We start from the raw sequence: 17,121 nt of genomic DNA, 5'->3' as shown, positions 1-17,121 counted from the left end.
CCACGTGCAAATAATTTTTACTTTATTTCTGGTCTTGTACATTTCAATAAATCTTACACTTGCTGTACATATGTACGTACATACATGCATACAATGCAATTAAAGATTCCCGCCATACAAAATGTAAAATATAGGTGGCGCTGATGTTTGGGTGTGTTTACAGTGGCGCGAGAAACATGTGTGGTCGAGCGGCTTGGTGGGTAATCATGTCACGGAATTTTAATAATAAGAGTTATTAAGTGATAACACGTTAATTTTATGAGCGGCAATTAAAATTCATAAATTATTTTACAGTTCCTTGGATCCAGAGAATGTGGGTCGAGCTTGCGATTATAAGGATGGCACCGGCAAGCGTTGTGTTACTGCTTGGACTGAAAGTGACGTCGAATACGTACCATCGTATAACATTGGGCCAAAAGATGCTTTACCGTGTCTTGTCGCCGGATCACATTTCGGACAAAAAGATGAGAGGGTACTTTGTGCTATGATGTGGAGCCTGATTCCCCCCTGGCACGAGGTCAGTGCGCACACACACACACACACACACACACACACACACACACACACACACACACATGTACAAGGTTAAGTGCATTAAACGTATGCTTGGTGGGGGAAACGTTCACGTGGTCCTATTTAAATCGTCAACAAACGCATTAATGCAAAGAACGTCGACGAGATATAAACATACGAAACGCTTATCGTATCGCAACATGCGATAAGAATGCATTATTGACCGTCTTTTTATATTTCTTCTTAATTTGTCAACAAGAAAGATATTTTAATCGTGACATGTAAATTTGTCAGGGCGACTATAGGAAACACTCCTTATCAACGCATAATGCACGCCTAGAGAACCTTCAGAACTCTAAATTATATGCACCATCGCTCGTTCGAGGACAGAGATGCATTGTGATTTGTGAAGGTTATTATGAATGGAAAGCAGAAAAGATGAAAAACAAGCCTAAACAACCATATTACATTTATGCAGCTCAAGAAAAAGGAGTTAAAGTAGATGATCCTACAACATGGAAGGATGAATGGTCAGAAATAGATGGTTGGAAGGGAATCAATGTCTTGAAAATGGCAGGAATATTTAATAAATTCAAGACAGGAGATGTAGATAATGCTTCTTAAAATCGTTTAGTTATTTTCTCTGATGTAAAAGTTAACAATATGTATTATTTTGTAGGGTAAAATAATACACAGTTGTACAATAATTACAAAAGAGTCTAATGATGTTTTTTCATGGTTACACCATCGTATACCAGTGTTTTTAAAAACAGAAGAAGATATACATGTAAGCAGTTTTCTACATTTTTATACATATATCGTTTTAGAATAATTACTATTGTTAGTTATTATTATTCATCTTGTTTTAATTACTATTAGATGTTTTTAGGTTTGGCTAAATGAGGAGTTGTCATTGACTGAAGCTGCTAACAGATTATGTAAATTATCGATATCAGAGGGTGATTTAAGTTGGCATACAGTCTCAACTCTTGTAAATAATGTGAAAAATAAAAGTAAAGATTGTAGAAAGCAGATAAAGGCTGGGTATGTATATATACATATATTCTATAGCATAGTGCAATTAATGTTTCCCTGATGGAATTATGAACTGTTAATCCTGTCAAGTGACATACCAGACTATTGATTTACTAATTCTATTACGCACAGAGAAGAGAAAAAAAGTAACCCTAACACGTTTATGGCTTCCTGGCTGAAGAAGGGGACTGTGGAGTCAGCTAAGCGAAAAAGCACAAATACCGATGTCGACCATAGCGGTGAAGATAAAAAAAACGACGAAAGGCCTTCGAAAATGACGAAAAACTAGTTTTCTTCCCGTCACCAGGAAACGTAACTGTAATACACGCTACCTCGATGTTTTTATAATTTTTTATTTAAATTATTATACATATTCTTTATATTTTTCTATAAGTGTATGTTATAGCTGTAATTTTCTATTTCATTTTAACAAAATGTAATCATTAATGGAATCGTCAGTATTATAATAAAAAGTACGCTTCTTCCATGCATTTCATAATTCATTCTCTTTGTTCTCATGAAGGTATTTCGTAACCATTTATTCGTATATGCAGAGATACAATGTCTGACATCAGACATCAATAATAATAGCATTAGTAATATTGAGGGTAAATATGCAATTTAACATAGTCGTCTCTGATTTCATTGATTTTGAAATTACTTTTAAGGACATTATCCTGAAAAATTTTCTCTTTTAATCTGGAACAAACTTTTTAAACTGAATCTTTTTAGTATATTGGATTTCTGTTCTTTATCTCTTCAATATTTTTGCGAATATCTCGAAAACTAAAAGAGAACTTCTACATGCATCATTAAAGTTGGAAGTGGTTCTCTCGAACTGCATATTCACCATACTAAATAATTAATAAAATTTAGAAAAAAATGAGAGAGCCGATCTGTCGTAATAAAGAAATGATTAACTTATTTGCTGAACGATAGTTTTAAAAAAATATAGAATAGTGTTTCATTTGGCGCTTCAGGACGCGCGTGCGCGTTGTTCCCGAATACCTATACAGTATGGCGGCGATCATCGGCCGGATCTCTCACTCAGCGGTAAAGGAGACTAAGAAAGAGAAAGAAGGGAGGGAAAGAAACTCTGGTTACCCGAAGATGTCAGCACGTTGACTCGTGTTTCGCGGTGGCAGTGGCGGTGAACGGGATCGGTGGTGGTGTGGTCCGGGTCCGGGTATAATCCGCGAGTGGGTGCAGTGTATACGGTAGAGAGAACCAGAGGTGTACACGTACGTGCTACGTACGGGAGAGCTGTGGTGGTTGCGCGTTTTCGTCTCTCGTGTCGCGGAGGCTGCCCTTCGCGAGAATCCGCGTCACGCATGGCACCGCTCAGTGCCTGAGACGCCTTTATCCCAGAGACAGAAAGAGCGAGATCGTGCGCGACCGGGGCCCAGCCTCTTCGCGTGTCTCGTCTCGTTTTACAGTTTTCGAGCACCGAAGAGACCGAGTCACGAACGAGCCGACAGAATGACCAGCCAAGAGACGCGTGATCAAGGGATCAGCAACGTTGAGACCGAGTACCTTGAGATCAACTTGAAAGCAGCCTGGCCGATTCTCTTTCAGGTAAAGGGATCATCTGTCCTCCCTTCCGCCCCCTTTCCGCTTTTTCTGCCTTTCCTTCCGGTTACCGCGAGAAAGAAACCGACCGTTCCTGTCGTCGATGTGTCAGCCTGTTTCATACGAATACGCGACAATGTCGAATTGTTTTTCGCTGACACGACTTGCCAGTCGGCCAGTCGTGCGTACACAACGAACAAAATATTTCTCTGTCCTCTATCGACCCAACTGTGTCGCCGAATCAGTGGTTTATCGCGAATAATTGCTCGTGTATGTTTCTCTTTTCTGCTCGAGTACGGGCACAGATTTTGCGCGATAATTTTCCATGCACGGGAAAGGGTGTAACATGCCAAATATTTACTTATCACGATTCAATTAATTCGGTGCAACCATTCTGCCTCCCGGTTGTGTTCGATTCCCCCTGCACTTCTCGACCGGCAGCGTATTCAATTAATTTATGTTCTGCAAACGGATTTGATTTACCGCACAACGATGCAATTCGATTCGATAGATAACGAGCCGGAATTCAACGACCGTGTTTATTTCTTTATCACGCTCGCGTGCTCCCTTTCTTGGATATATTTATTACAATGCCTGGATTGTTTTAAATCGTGGTGGGTATCGTTTTGTGTACGCGGAACGTGGTTTTCACGAGAAAACGTTAAGTGCTGCATAAAGTGTGTATTGTAATGCTATTGTCAAGGATGAATATCGAGGTTCGCGATATAAATTCCAGGTATACGTTTAGAAGTTCTATTTTTGTTCGACTCGTATACACAATTTGTTTACTGCATACTAGGTACAGGTTATTTAATTTTTTTGGGGAAATTACTATCAGCGACAGCTGGAGAAATAACATTTTTATTTTTACAGCATATACGTAATGAATGCAGCAATTTTACATACACAAGCAATGAATCAAAGAAATCACGGAACAAGAATTTGAACCGTTATAGAGATGTTGCTCCGTACGATCATAGCAGAATTGTCCTCAAGAAGGGGGCATGCGACTATATCAATGCCAACCTTATTCAGGTAAGTGTTATGATAAGACTGATAATTCTCATTTATAGGAAGAAAGTTAACAAGTAAGATATTATTGTAGGTTGATCGAGCTCACAGACAATATATTCTTACTCAAGGACCATTGGAAAACACAGCTGGTCATTTTTGGTTAATGGTATGGGAGCAAGCCTCTAAAGCAGTGTTAATGTTAAATAAAGTAATTGAAAAGAATCAAGTTAAATGTTATCAGTATTGGCCTCTTAATGATTTATCAGTTGATGTGATGACATTTTCTGATGTTGGTATAAAAGTAGAATATGTCAGCAAAACAGAATCATCGGATTACACAACTACAATATTGAAGTATGATAAATTGAATCTATTTAATTGAAATATCTATGACTCATAGCGTGCACAGAATCTAATATTTATGTTTCGCACACAGATTAACAGATTTGGAATCAAAAGACAGTAGGGAAATACTACATTTTCACTATACTACTTGGCCAGATTTCGGCGTGCCACAGAGTCCAACGGCCTTTCTTCGTTTTTTGGCCGATGTCAGGCAATCAGGAGCATTAGATCAAAATGTTGGGCCACCAGTTGTGCATTGTTCTGCAGGTATTGGAAGATCGGGAACATTTTGCTTAGTCGACACATGCCTTGTTTTGGTGAGTATTATAAAATACCATATATAACATGTCCATTTAAATTATTAGAAGAGAAATTAATTTCAACTTAATTGCAGATAGAAGAAAACGGATTGAATTCTGTAAATGTGAGAGACGTGTTGATTGAAATGAGAAGATCCAGAATGGGTTTAATTCAAACGCCGGAACAATTAAGATTTTCATATGCTGCTATCATCGAAGGAGCAAAACAGTTGCCATCGAATAACGTGGTAACTAATACCAATTCACAGTGGTGCAGTGTTATTGGTTTTCTCGAGTATTTGAATTTAAATAATTACGATGACGTGATACATTTAACGAACTAACTGTGGTTTTGATAGCAAACCTAATAAGACTGTACTACTGTGGTATGATACATTATCCGATTCTTACTAATTTGTACCATCTTTACAGAATGTTGATAACGAGATAGACACGAACCATTACGACGTAGTTAATAATATTAGCCATTCTTCCGTCGAAGAAGAAGACGAGCCACCTCCTTTGCCACCTCCACGAGGTGAATCCTTAACACGTAGTATGATGACAGACTTGACTTCAAATGCAACGACAAGGAACGGTAAGAACAATTAATTAAGGGGGTCTTCCCATATGAGAAGTCCGAGTTAATTTTAAATAAAGATTAGATAAAAAATTAATATAATATATGATAAAAATGGCATATTTTGGATATTGACAGAACTTTAATACAGAGGTCCTGTTTCTTGAGTCTTCTAAATGGGAATTACCCCTTAATAACGAATGCAAAGTAAATAATTAGAAGTAACTTCTTCCACATGTAATGATAGATGAATTAGGTGGACCTCCTGATAAACCATTGCCCAGTGAGCCGCCTATTCAAACGGAAACATCTGCTGTTTCAATGCCGAATGAAACTACTAGCGACGGTGAAAACTCTTTGCAGACAAGTAGTCCTCCGTCCAGTCCAGATATGTAAGTTTTTATGAACGTTTCTTAAAAAGAAATTTCAATATCGTAATTTTTGTTAACAATTTGTTTCTTTGATTTGAATAGGAAAAGCGAAATACGTCTGCGTCACAAAGAAAAGAAGGAACGTTTGGCAGCATACGTACGGGAGATCAAGCGTCGACAAAAGGAGACAGAAGAATGGCAAAAGCTCAAGAGGTCATTATTTAAGCCCCTTTCAATAGGCATAGGTGCCGCAATTGTTGGTGGGGGTATTCTAGCAATCTGTGGCTACTTGTACATGCGTGGTTAGGACCGAATTGTTTCCATGTCGCGCGTGTACATAGATCTTTGAGCTGTCAGTGATACTAGGAGATTCGCACATTCAAGAATAGTTACTTTCACCACGAGATATTTAACAGCATTATAAATTGCACATGTCATTGCTTGTCGTCGTGAGAAAGGAATCAATCAGGGAGAAGCATTCGATAATACATAATTGAAAGCACCGAAAGTAGTCCGAGAACGTACTACAGTCAGTAATAGAATTCATTGGAGTAACAGATTTGGAGGAAATAGTCGTCGGAGTAACACGTTGGAAACGAAGTAACTTATTCTAAGGAAGTGCGTTTGTAAAGGATGTTGTTGCACGTCAAAGATGCTAACGAGAAAATGGTTGAAAGGTTGATGACAAAAGGAGAAAGGGGGAGATCTTCAATTTGTATTTTTATATTGTGATTTACTCGATGAGTACGTAGAATATTAGACGGTATACATTCTTTTAAAGATTCTTTTCATTAGGTTCCCTTGACAGTCGAAGTTTTTGAAGTGAGTAGATTATTTCGTGCTCATGTTCCCAATTATGATGAAGGAATAGGAGGTGCATTGAGTCGGACATTTTGTTGGCATTGTTAATCAGAAATAAGTCTATCATTTGCACCTGGTGCTTAAAAAGGAAAAAAAAACCTACGTAAGGGTCTAAAAGAAGCGATGAGTCAATGCCTTCTTACTCATACGTCGTAATAACCGTAGGCTTTCATATATGATAGACATTATACGAAGTGGGTGCACGACGTTTCAGTCAGCCAGCTTAATTATTTGCTTTCTAATACAGAGACGTAAATAAGTATTACTTTATCATGTTTAGATTTAGTTCCCTCTATTTATCTAATCACTTCGCAAACGGTATTCGAAGTTTAAAAGCAAATGAGCGATGTCTCTTTGATTTCAACGATTTCTAAATTAATTAGATGTATTGTCAGTAATTGTCCAGGGTATCAATATCATTCTCTTAGAGTTTACAAGCACCCGATCACTTCGCTAGACTCTAATGAATATATTCGTGATAGATGTAGAGAAATGTTAACGATTCTAACTATAGTACACACAGTGAATGTTTTTAAGTAACTTGCCCGACAAAGTAGAATCCAATCTTCTATTAGAATATTCTCAAAAAAAAAGAAATATACTAGAATTAGCATAAGTCATACCTATGACATACCATGGCCCATCCTTTACTTTGGACATGCTATTCCTTTCAAATTATCGTGATTTTCATTCGACACTTGTTCCTGGGGCTATGAGTAAACAGGTATACTTTTGATTTTCTCTCTTCCTTGGAGGAACGCCGGCTACCGAGATATTCTGTTAACTGGCAACTCGTGCCTTCGATTGTGTACTTCGTAACATTTCGCAGACTTTCACAAAGAAGCTCATGAGAGATCATGAATATGGGAACGAACTCTTGAACGCATTCCTGGCGCATACATAATACAGAAGGACATTAGCAACGAATTTCATTGCAGTAATTAGCGACAATCGAGGAAACGAAAAGGTTTCAATTAACGAGCTCGGAAGTGCGTGTCACGCAGTCTCTGCGTGACTGTTGCATATTTCTTACGTTTTAATGTTGAAACACAGTGGGTGCCAAACGAGTTAGAAGCTAACGAAAATTTCTGTACACCGTATGAATTGACATGCATGCGTTCAATGCCTTCGTTCGACTTCGATCAGTTTCTACAACTGTTTTGCACCATTGTTACGGATATCGGAACGACATCCGGCCGAATCAAAGTGCATCAACTAAATGTACAATCAACTAAATTACGAAAATTAGATATTTTGACGATTCGTAGGAACTTCCTCGCAAACATGAACCTAGACAGCACTCGACAACCATTCGTAGAGCCTGATGCCGTCCGGATACTCTAATATGGACGCGTGCAAACAGACATTGGAAACTCATTGAATCGGGAAAACAAGTTGGAAAAGCATCTATTTCATGATCGCCGTTAGTGGGCTTAATTTTATACATTTTTAAACACCTTTTTAAAGCATTTTTCTACACAAACAACTTGAAAAACCTCACCGTCGCGCTAGGTAGTGATAGTAAAGGAGGGGTTGTTGAAACGAAACATTCTTCTAAAGTACTATTTCCGACCGATTTGCTCAATGGGAATACAAAGCCATTGGGCATTGCAGAAAGACTGAATACGTCTAATTGCTTTTAGAGGAGATCAGGTTAAGAAAGAAAGAAAGGAAGAAAAAACAATTGAAGTACGCGTTTAAGCCTGTATTATTAAGCTGAGCTGTTACGTAAGTCACGGTTTACTAAGCTCGCGTAGCAGATACTTGTCGGGTCGTGTTACAAACAGAACAAAATGTCGCGAGGAGGGTAAAGGGGGATGCAGTGTTCGCGTAGAGAGTCCGCGGCGCGAACCAATTGTATTTTGTACTTTTGTACGTTGCTAGCTCTAGGTTGGAATACGATCTTTGCTAAAACAAAAAAAAAACAGAAAAGTCAGAAAACAAAAACGGGGTTCTCGGGTAAGCCGCATTCATAGTCGCGTCGATCATTTACGACGCAGCAATCATACCTTGAAGCAGGTATGGGGCAGCGCAAAGATTTCGAATTGCCTCGGAGAGCGATGGAACAAGTGACGTCCGAGTTTTTCAAAGGGACAGGCTACCATCAATTTTTCGAGTGCGACAGCACCGGCGGCAGGAGATACAGAGGTGGGAGGATGTCTAGTAAAACAGCGCATCCTTTTTGTAACTTGATTCGTTCTGAGTAGTCGATCGTGCCCTTCTATTTTTTATCGTGCTTGTTCTATCCACGTGGGCGTGGTCTTATTGCTCTCGTTCATAACGAAGCCAAGACACCGCTCCATGGGGTAAACTCTGGCCATGCTTGCTTCAAGGGACACCATGTTCCATTCGAAGCGATGTTACATATGTTCGAAGTTAATACAGTATTCTGTCGTTGGTACCGTCTACCTGTGTGTGCACCATTATCTCGTTACCTGATTTTCTGCCTAGAGCGTGGTTTAGACAATTAGGCGTGTGCGATCGGAGCAGCTGCATTTTGCAACTTGAACTAACATAATATTATATATATATATATATATATATATATAAAATAAATATATATATAATAAATATATATATATTGAACAATTAGCGAGGCGCAGACCGCGAAAACCGCTATCGTTTTCCTCAAGTGTGAAACAACACGTTCGTATCGAGGGATGCGGTTGAAGAACGGAAGCTTTTGCATGTGAACTTTCTGGAAAGTTGTTTATTTACGAGCGTGCAGCGTGTGGAAAAAGTAAGCCCATTTTCTTAAACGTAACATGTAATCGAACAAGCCATCGACGGCTTTCAGTTTACGAGTGACACTCTGATTCGTAGGAATCGGTGTCCCCTGTGCAACATACAAATCTTGTCAGTATTAATGCGTCTGCAGGTCCCTGACGAACCGGGTCCGATGTTAGTGCATTTTGGAACTTCTAACGAAGATCAGGCCGACCGTTTCTCGAGGACTCTGCAAATACTCGCCAGTAGGTTTTCCATAGATCTCTCTATCGAAAACGTTTCATACAGTATTATAATCGCATACTTTTTTTTATGGCGCTGGACATACTCACCGTGTACCAAAAAACAACTCGGCTTGCATACACTTTGTTTCGAGACATTTCGTTTTACAAATTGAATTTTTAATCTGCTACCGTTTTTTCTTTTGCGAAAATCGTAGATCCACGGATACGACGCGAAACATGCGATCGTGGTTGCCGAATACGGATCGAAGAACCTGTGCTTTACGAAAGAAGATCGTTCACGTTCAGAAGCTTCCAGTAGTGGTCATTGAAAACATCGCGGCGAATCAATTGGCAAATCGATCGCGTGCGAATCGTGCCGAGATCATGAAATCGCACCCTTCGTCTGAGAACGGTTCACAACGATGGCGTGGTGACGCGGTCAGCCTCGGGGTCCCCCAGTTGTTCATGCAACTGTTCAGAACGAAACAGGTTGATCGTGTCTCCTTTGTACGTTCACCCTGGTCCTTCTGTGGTCGTTGATCGCGGGAAGCTTCCGGAACGGTGCGAATGAGAGGGAGTGACAGGACGACGGAGCGCGAGAGACGAGAGAATCCATGAAAGACACGGTGCTAATTGAAAGTTCCAAAACAAAGAATCTGATATAACGTTCTCGGAAGCGTGTGCACGCGCTGAAGAATCGAAAGAGAGAGAGAAAGAGAGAGAATGGGAGAGAAAGAGTGCGAGCGTGAAAGTGGTGAATGAACGCGAGAGGGATGCGAGAGTGAGATGAGAAAAGTAAAAAGAGACTAACAGCGTCCGATCGTAAGATTTCGAGATATTGAAATGTTCAACGGGACGGCACGTGATCGATGATTGGTTCTCAATCGGAAATCAGACGATCGAGCTTGAATACCAAAAGAAAGCATACGACGAGGAGAATGTTGGCTTTTGTACAAAATTTTTTGTTCGTTTCTTCCGCATCCGATAATCTGACCGTCGTGTACAATAGACATTAACGTTTTAATTACATGGAACCGCAGAAACATAGTTAAGTGCCTACACGTACGAAAGCAAGAAAAGGAACAAATGAGAAAGAGAGAAACGAGAAAGAAAGAGAGAGAGAGAGACAGAGAGAATGTGAGAGAAGGTAGAAAAAGGGAACCGCAGTGAGAAAGATACGACCGTTAGTAGCATTAAACGATTACTATACTGTAATTATATACTATACGCAACCCCTTGACCTTGTGGAAGAGCGTAGACACATCGAGCAAGTGAATCCTTTATTACCCGACAATATATAAATAGATAATCGTTCCAGTAAATCTATTATCGCCTGATTGCCAAGACCAGATCGGACCACGAGGTGCAACGGATTCGCGTTTCCGGCGCGAATGGCGGCCGTGTTCACGCTCCGCCCATCGGCAAGGCCGGCGAAGACTAGCCTTAACGACATTAACTATTTTATCGCGGAAGTGAGACCACAGTTTTTTAAAACGCTAAACGGACATTGTAGTTTAATAGAACGAAAAGACTGATGGCGAGGCCACGGAGAATCACGAGAATGCTTGACGACGATACGTTTCGTTGACACATGGAATTTAAATAAGAATTAATTTTTGATACGACGGGTATTTAGACGGCGGGGGGGGGGGGGGGGGGGGGGGGGGGGGGGGGGGGTGGTTTCTAAACAATTAGGTTCTATCGCGCGAATGAGGGAGAAATTCTTTGGCGGGTGTTTTTATCGCTGCGCGGGGATTTTTTATGGCGGCGTGTTAGGCGTATACAAGGTAGCTCGTAGACTGAGGTAGAAATACGAGTATATCAGGCTGTCGATTTTTCAGAACGCTGCGAATTTTTCAAAACTCTGCGAAAAATCATATAAAAACGTTTCGATTGTTTACGAGAATTTCGTCGATGTCTGCAGCCTGGTGGACGCGCAAGCACCGTTTTATCACACGGCTCGATCATTTTCTACCTGCAGTTTTTGAAATCTCCTGTATATTTTCTACTGCGACTTTTGCGGCGTTGCTCGGACGAATCCCGAGCCGGGGGGGAGGGGAAGAAAGATCCTCGTGATTCGATCGACGGCTTGGCGGTCAGATTAAATTTAAGGATCGAGTTGCGCTCGTGGAAAGGAGAGATTGGGAAAGGGGAAAGTAAAGGCGAGACTATTAAAAGGTGGATCGATCGGGGGGGTGGGTGGCGTTTCGGCCCCGATCGACTCCGCGTCCTCGGGACACTAACAAAAAAACGGGCAACACGGTTGGAAGTTACTTCTCCCTGATGCCTGTTGCATCCTGCGACTCGACGTTAACTATATTTACGATGTATCGTTGTAGAACTATATCGAGTGGTATTTTAATGTAAAAGTGACACGAACGGAGCGAGAGAGAGGGAGAGAAAGGGAGAGAGAGAGAGAGATTGGGAGTATAGAACGATAGAACTAGAGATGGGGGCGAAAGAAGTGAATTGAGGCAGCGATCATTTTACTCACCGAGCATAATAATAATAATCTTCCGAGGCAAAATACGATATAGAGACACACGGCTCGACGAATAGAGAGCGATACGGAGAAACCAATACGAACGAACAAATCCTGGTCGAGCAGACCCGCAAAATTTTCGCTAGCAAGACAAAAAAAGAGTTCGGAGAACGTCACTTCGCTTCTTTACACGCGCCCCGCCAGTTACGGATTTAGAGTCAAGCAAAACAAGTTACTTGGATCGCATGGCGGAGGTATTGCATGCAATAAAACTGTTGTTCGCATCGACGACGAAAAAAAAAAAAAAACGGAAAGAGAAAAGAAAAAAAATATAAGAAAACGAGAGAGACAAGAACAAATTGATTAATAAGAAAACACTGAGCGGCGTAAACGCCGTCATGGCGCTCTCACGACGCGTATTCTTTTTTTACTCCCATGTAGAGAGACTCGTAGACGAGGTCCCCCATTGCATATTAGATCGATCAATACAGGAAAGGATTTTTTCGTACTTTCCAACTTTTTTTATTCCACCAACCACACACCCCCGCCTTCTCGTTGTTGCGACGGAGCGACGGGTTTCGGGATACGCGTAAGCGGCGCTTTTGGCGTGTTTGTTGCGCGCGAAGCGATATCGGCGTCTCTTCGCCGAATGTTAAGGTGAATGTTAACCATCTTCGCGTTATCGCTCGCTGAAACTCTTGTTCTCGGTTTCTTCGCCTTGTGCCATTGCTTCGCGCGCAACACCTTCGTTACCCGAGAAACGTTTGTGTTTTATCCTCGCTGTACGTGTTCAGACTTCCTGCCACGGCGAATAATTATGAAAAATGTTGTTCCATTTTGACTTTTTGTGCTGATTACTCCGATCTTTTGTTCGATCTGCTAGACCGGAACTCGTCGGTCATTACCGAACCCCTGTTTTCACCTAACAATCCCACCGGGAAGATCGGTATGAGTTTTGATCAACGATCCGCCCCTCGAGGAGAGACCTTTGACAACCCGACGGCACATTGAACATGTGAAAGAATTTTCGCTGTCACGTAAATTTATCGGATGTTCAAATGAAAGAGTGACACCCTTTCCTTTGAATTTTCAATGTGATTAAATTGTTTCACGGAGTATTATAATTTAATTTTTGTGATATATGCAGTGAGGTATCCCGTGCTAAAGATTAATGAGATGAAAAGTATCTGTGGAAGATAGAATTTCAAGAAAGGATGTCGAAATTTCCTGGTTGTCAAAGCTCGTTGTCAATACTAACACACGACCGTACGCTCTTCGGCCACTTTTTTAACAGTTCTATCACCGTACCAAACTAACGTCTGTCTTGCGCTTTTCTTAATAACTCGTACTTGTCTTCCCTGCAGCCTCGAAATGCCCTCAATCTGGTGATTTCTTTCAGATCTAAAAGCGATACTACTGAAACCAGCGATACCGTGAACGAGGAGGCCGAGCCTGCGATCTAAATATCCTAAGAACGCAAAATCGTGATCGCGATTTAAGTGCCCTAGAAACACAAAAGACAGACACGACATACGCCTGCACATTTGTCACGTACACAGATCCACACACAAACAAACACACAAACAAACACACACACACACACACAAAGGTACACGCATACACCGAAGCCACGACATATACGAATAAACGGACACGCAACAGAAACTATTCATTATTTTCGAGAAGTTTTTACACGAGCTAATCGAAGCTATTTATTCAAGACACCAATGAACAATTGCATAAACTGGAGGAAATAAATCAATTTGTTTGGTACAACGAGGTTTGAATATTCGGCGTTCCTCGATCCTGCGGCGACCACGAGGAACGTTCATTCGCGAGCTCATCCTTTTTCCCCCGATCTTCTTCGATCTTCATCCCTTTCGTCTTCCGTGGACGTGGGGTGAGTAACATTTGTTCCGCGGAGCGATTCGTCGCGTGCACTGGCTTCGACGGAAATTGTCATTTCTTGGCAATTGTAATTATTTGACAATTTTATTTTTCTGGCAATTTTATTTGTTTGACAATTTTAATTTCTTGACAATTGTATTTCCTTGACAATCGTAATTTCTTAAAGCAAAGTCCTCTCGATATGTCTTACGCAATCTGCAATCAAGAAATGTTTTTATTTAATCAACGATCGTTATTCGCTAAGTGTATAATATTTGCGATTTCAAAGTCAGTTTTAAAATTGATTCGAAGTGTTTGTTCAGCTGGAAACGGCTCCGTTCGGTTTCTCGTGGTGAAAGCCTCGTACAGGATGGACCAATATGATCCAGGCAAATTATGTATATTCTGTTCTTTTTTTTCTATAAATCTAACAACGATATGGTAAATTTTCACTATACGAAAAAAAAAAAATAAAAAACCTGTTCCTATATATTTGTTTCGAGATTTTACGGATTTCCAACGAATTTTGAGTCAATAAAAAATGATACCCAAAAAGCATTACGCAATATAGTATATTTTATAGAAGACGATTGTTGTTAAAATCAACTCGTAAGACAATGGTTATATTATTTCACTCACCCTGCACGTTCACGAGGAAATCGCGCCGAGGTTCTTGAATTAATTCGTTAACCTGTAATCAAAATGTTGATTAAATTAATAAGAATCAATGATGCAACGATCCGCGGCGTATAAACGTTGTAAACGATTACGTAACGCGCTTTAAAATTTCTAATGATTATGAAAGTCGTGCTAATATTTTCTGCGGTGAAAATCTAATTATAATACAGCATTTTCTCGTTTCCGGGCTTCGAAGATCATCGCCGGGTTCGCGTAGATGACACTACAAAAAAATTACGTTCTCATGATTTTTAAACGGTACGGTAGACCAGTTATTTTTTCCTATATCCAGCATTTTTATTCGGAATATCTTTAAAACAGTAACAAAAAAAAATCGAACGAATTTAATCGCACCATATTTAAACGATTTATTTAACGTTAAAGAATTCTTTTGTAGCGGCAGAATTTTTTTTAATTATGCTACGACGATTTCAAACGATACCTGAAAACTTGTACGAAAATCCGCGAGTTAATCGCAAAATTAACAAGAAATAAAAAATAAACAAGAATTAACGCTTTATCGACCGGTAGCCTATAAATCACCTATAAAATGCCCTTTTACCAAGGCAGGCAATAATTTATTATCCATGTATCTTATCTCTGCAAGCTCCCGTATTACTATATACTTATTTAAATATATTAGATACCCTTCGCGATGAAGAAAACAAAAATGAAGTATATATATATTGCTCGAAGGTAATGTTATGGAAATATAAAAATGTTAATAGATTCAATTATTCTACCAATAATATTTTTGCTCGAATAACCGGTCAGTAAAAAGTGTTAAGAAACAAGTAATATTATTCGAGTAGCATGGTGCGTCGATTCGAGGCGCATTTTTGGGAAGATAACGATGGAAAATGGTGTTTCAACATCCCCTGTTTTTCGATGTGAAAAACAGATGGAAAAGACGATAGCAAATTATTTTATAAATATTCCTTGTTCTTCGACGTGAAAAGCAGATTTTCAAGATGATGGAAAATTATTTTTAAACGTTCCCTGTTCGATGTGGAAGACAGATTTACAAGACGATGGAAAATTATTTTTAAATGCTTTCTGTTCGATGTGAAAGACAGATGGAAAAGACGATGGAAAATTATTTTCAGACATTCCTTATTCTTTCACGTGAAAGATAGATTTTCAAGACGATGGAAAATTGCTTAAAACAATTTTCTCAAAGTGAAAGACAGATTTTCAGTTTGAATAACGAGAAATCGTGAGACGAACGATGCAGAGTCGCGACCGCGCACGAAAGTGCTTCGTGTTCTGCGATCAGAGCCAGCACTGACCGCGACAGCATTCGGAAAACTGACTTTTAAAAGCTGCTGAGGCGTGTTTTCCGGGCCCGACGCATGCACGCGTGACTCGCTCGAAGCGTATAAACAAGCAGCCGTGCTTCAAGGGAAATGTCGTTCGGACGCGCATTTAAGAACGTTGCGTAACATGCCCCCGATTCCGCGTACCTCGGTCGAATCATCCGCGCCGCCGGTGGCACCGGAAGTCGCGGCGACAAAATCCGAGGCTTCGATTCACCACTTAATAACTGCATCTTAATGCGACTGTACGAAGAATTTGCATTTACCTGGTAAACGCGTTTGGAGAAACTGGAATGGAATCGAATTTCCTGGAACCTCATTGAATTCAATTATGCAACTCTTAATTTAATGATCTGTTGCGAAATCCGAAGTTATCAAACTATGCGAATACGCGAGGCGCGTACAACAGGAAAATGTTACTTGAAACTTCTGGTAAATTATTAAACACGATGAAATGTTCGTTTCGCTTTTTGGAACGAAGTTTTGTCTCTATTGAATAGCTTTTGATGTCCACCTACGAAAAGATTGAATCACTTTTCAGAATTATATTAACAGACCACGATGATTTCGTCCGGCAAAGGGTTGCAGAAACATTAAGGCTGGCAGATGGATGACCAGTAGTTGTAGTGATGTAAAACACTTCTTCGAAAATCGCATAATAATAATTAGCCTGGGTCTTAGACACTAAGATGTCTTTCACACGGTAATAAACGTACATAATAAAATTATCGAGATATTTGCATTACGAGATACCTACGATTTCTTCGTCGATGCATCTGATAATAAATTATCTGCAATGTACGATTCCACTTGTTCCAATGTTTCGTCTGCCAATTTCATTCGTGAAGTATCGCAGCGATTGGATTTCGCGGGGCACACGAAGTCAGTATAACTATACAAGAATTGTCGTTTGAATTTAAGTTTCGTTTCATACTCTTTACGTTCTGTTATGCTTCATTGAGTTCTCTGATCCACAAGTATCTGCGTTAAGCAAGATAAAAGAACATTTTTATCATAGAAAATATATTGTATAATGCAAAAACATGCTCGTTAAGAGTAACAACGAATATCGGTATCCATAGTGCAAATATCGTGATATTTGTATTACCGTTTGAAAGAGTTCTCTAAGACTTGGACCTTAAGGCATAAACCTTGACACAACCTTAAGCCATCGTTCCTTATCGAATCAGAAGCGCTCAGGTGCTGAGATCGAACCGAGA

General features: G+C 40.0%; 2 protein-coding genes and 1 long non-coding RNA gene across 6 annotated transcripts; 2 read left to right on the top strand and 1 right to left on the bottom strand.

The window, feature by feature from the left end:
• Positions 1 to 143: 143 nt before the first annotated feature.
• On the top strand, positions 144 to 2,033 carry LOC144472460 (abasic site processing protein HMCES-like). Its single transcript, XM_078185568.1, has 6 exons — positions 144 to 196; positions 295 to 517; positions 808 to 1,119; positions 1,193 to 1,300; positions 1,403 to 1,557; positions 1,681 to 2,033. The coding sequence occupies exons 1-6, from the start codon at positions 144 to 146 to the stop codon at positions 1,835 to 1,837; spliced, it is 1,008 nt and encodes a 335-aa protein (XP_078041694.1). The 3' UTR covers positions 1,838 to 2,033.
• A 524-nt stretch (positions 2,034 to 2,557) lies between these two features.
• Positions 2,558 to 13,796, top strand: LOC144471944 (tyrosine-protein phosphatase non-receptor type 2-like). 4 transcript variants are annotated; one of them, XM_078184560.1, is made up of 9 exons: positions 2,559 to 3,123; positions 3,991 to 4,152; positions 4,223 to 4,485; positions 4,568 to 4,793; positions 4,871 to 5,023; positions 5,208 to 5,373; positions 5,603 to 5,747; positions 5,829 to 5,939; positions 13,420 to 13,796. In XM_078184560.1, exons 1-9 carry the CDS (start codon positions 3,028 to 3,030, stop codon positions 13,481 to 13,483), a joined length of 1,386 nt encoding a protein of 461 aa, XP_078040686.1. In that variant the 5' UTR covers positions 2,559 to 3,027; the 3' UTR covers positions 13,484 to 13,796. The 4 variants fall into 4 exon arrangements, with proteins under 4 accessions (XP_078040685.1, XP_078040683.1, XP_078040686.1 ...); XM_078184559.1 differs by lacking the exon at positions 13,420 to 13,796 and having other exon boundaries at positions 2,558 to 3,123; positions 5,612 to 5,747; positions 5,829 to 9,095; XM_078184557.1 differs by lacking the exon at positions 13,420 to 13,796 and having other exon boundaries at positions 2,558 to 3,123; positions 5,829 to 9,095.
• On the bottom strand, positions 13,689 to 15,888 carry LOC144471947 (uncharacterized). The gene is made up of 2 exons (XR_013494363.1): positions 14,547 to 15,888; positions 13,689 to 14,123 (listed from the first exon to the last, which is right to left on the bottom strand). It is a non-coding gene; the product is annotated as an uncharacterized LOC144471947 (long non-coding RNA).
• Positions 15,889 to 17,121: the final 1,233 nt, after the last annotated feature.

This window comes from Augochlora pura, chromosome 7 (genome assembly GCF_028453695.1).
Source record: "Augochlora pura isolate Apur16 chromosome 7, APUR_v2.2.1, whole genome shotgun sequence".
Classification (NCBI taxonomy): Eukaryota; Metazoa; Arthropoda; class Insecta; order Hymenoptera; family Halictidae; genus Augochlora; species Augochlora pura.
Note: the sequence above shows the minus strand (reverse complement) of the source record. Positions and strands in the feature narration are given on the sequence as shown.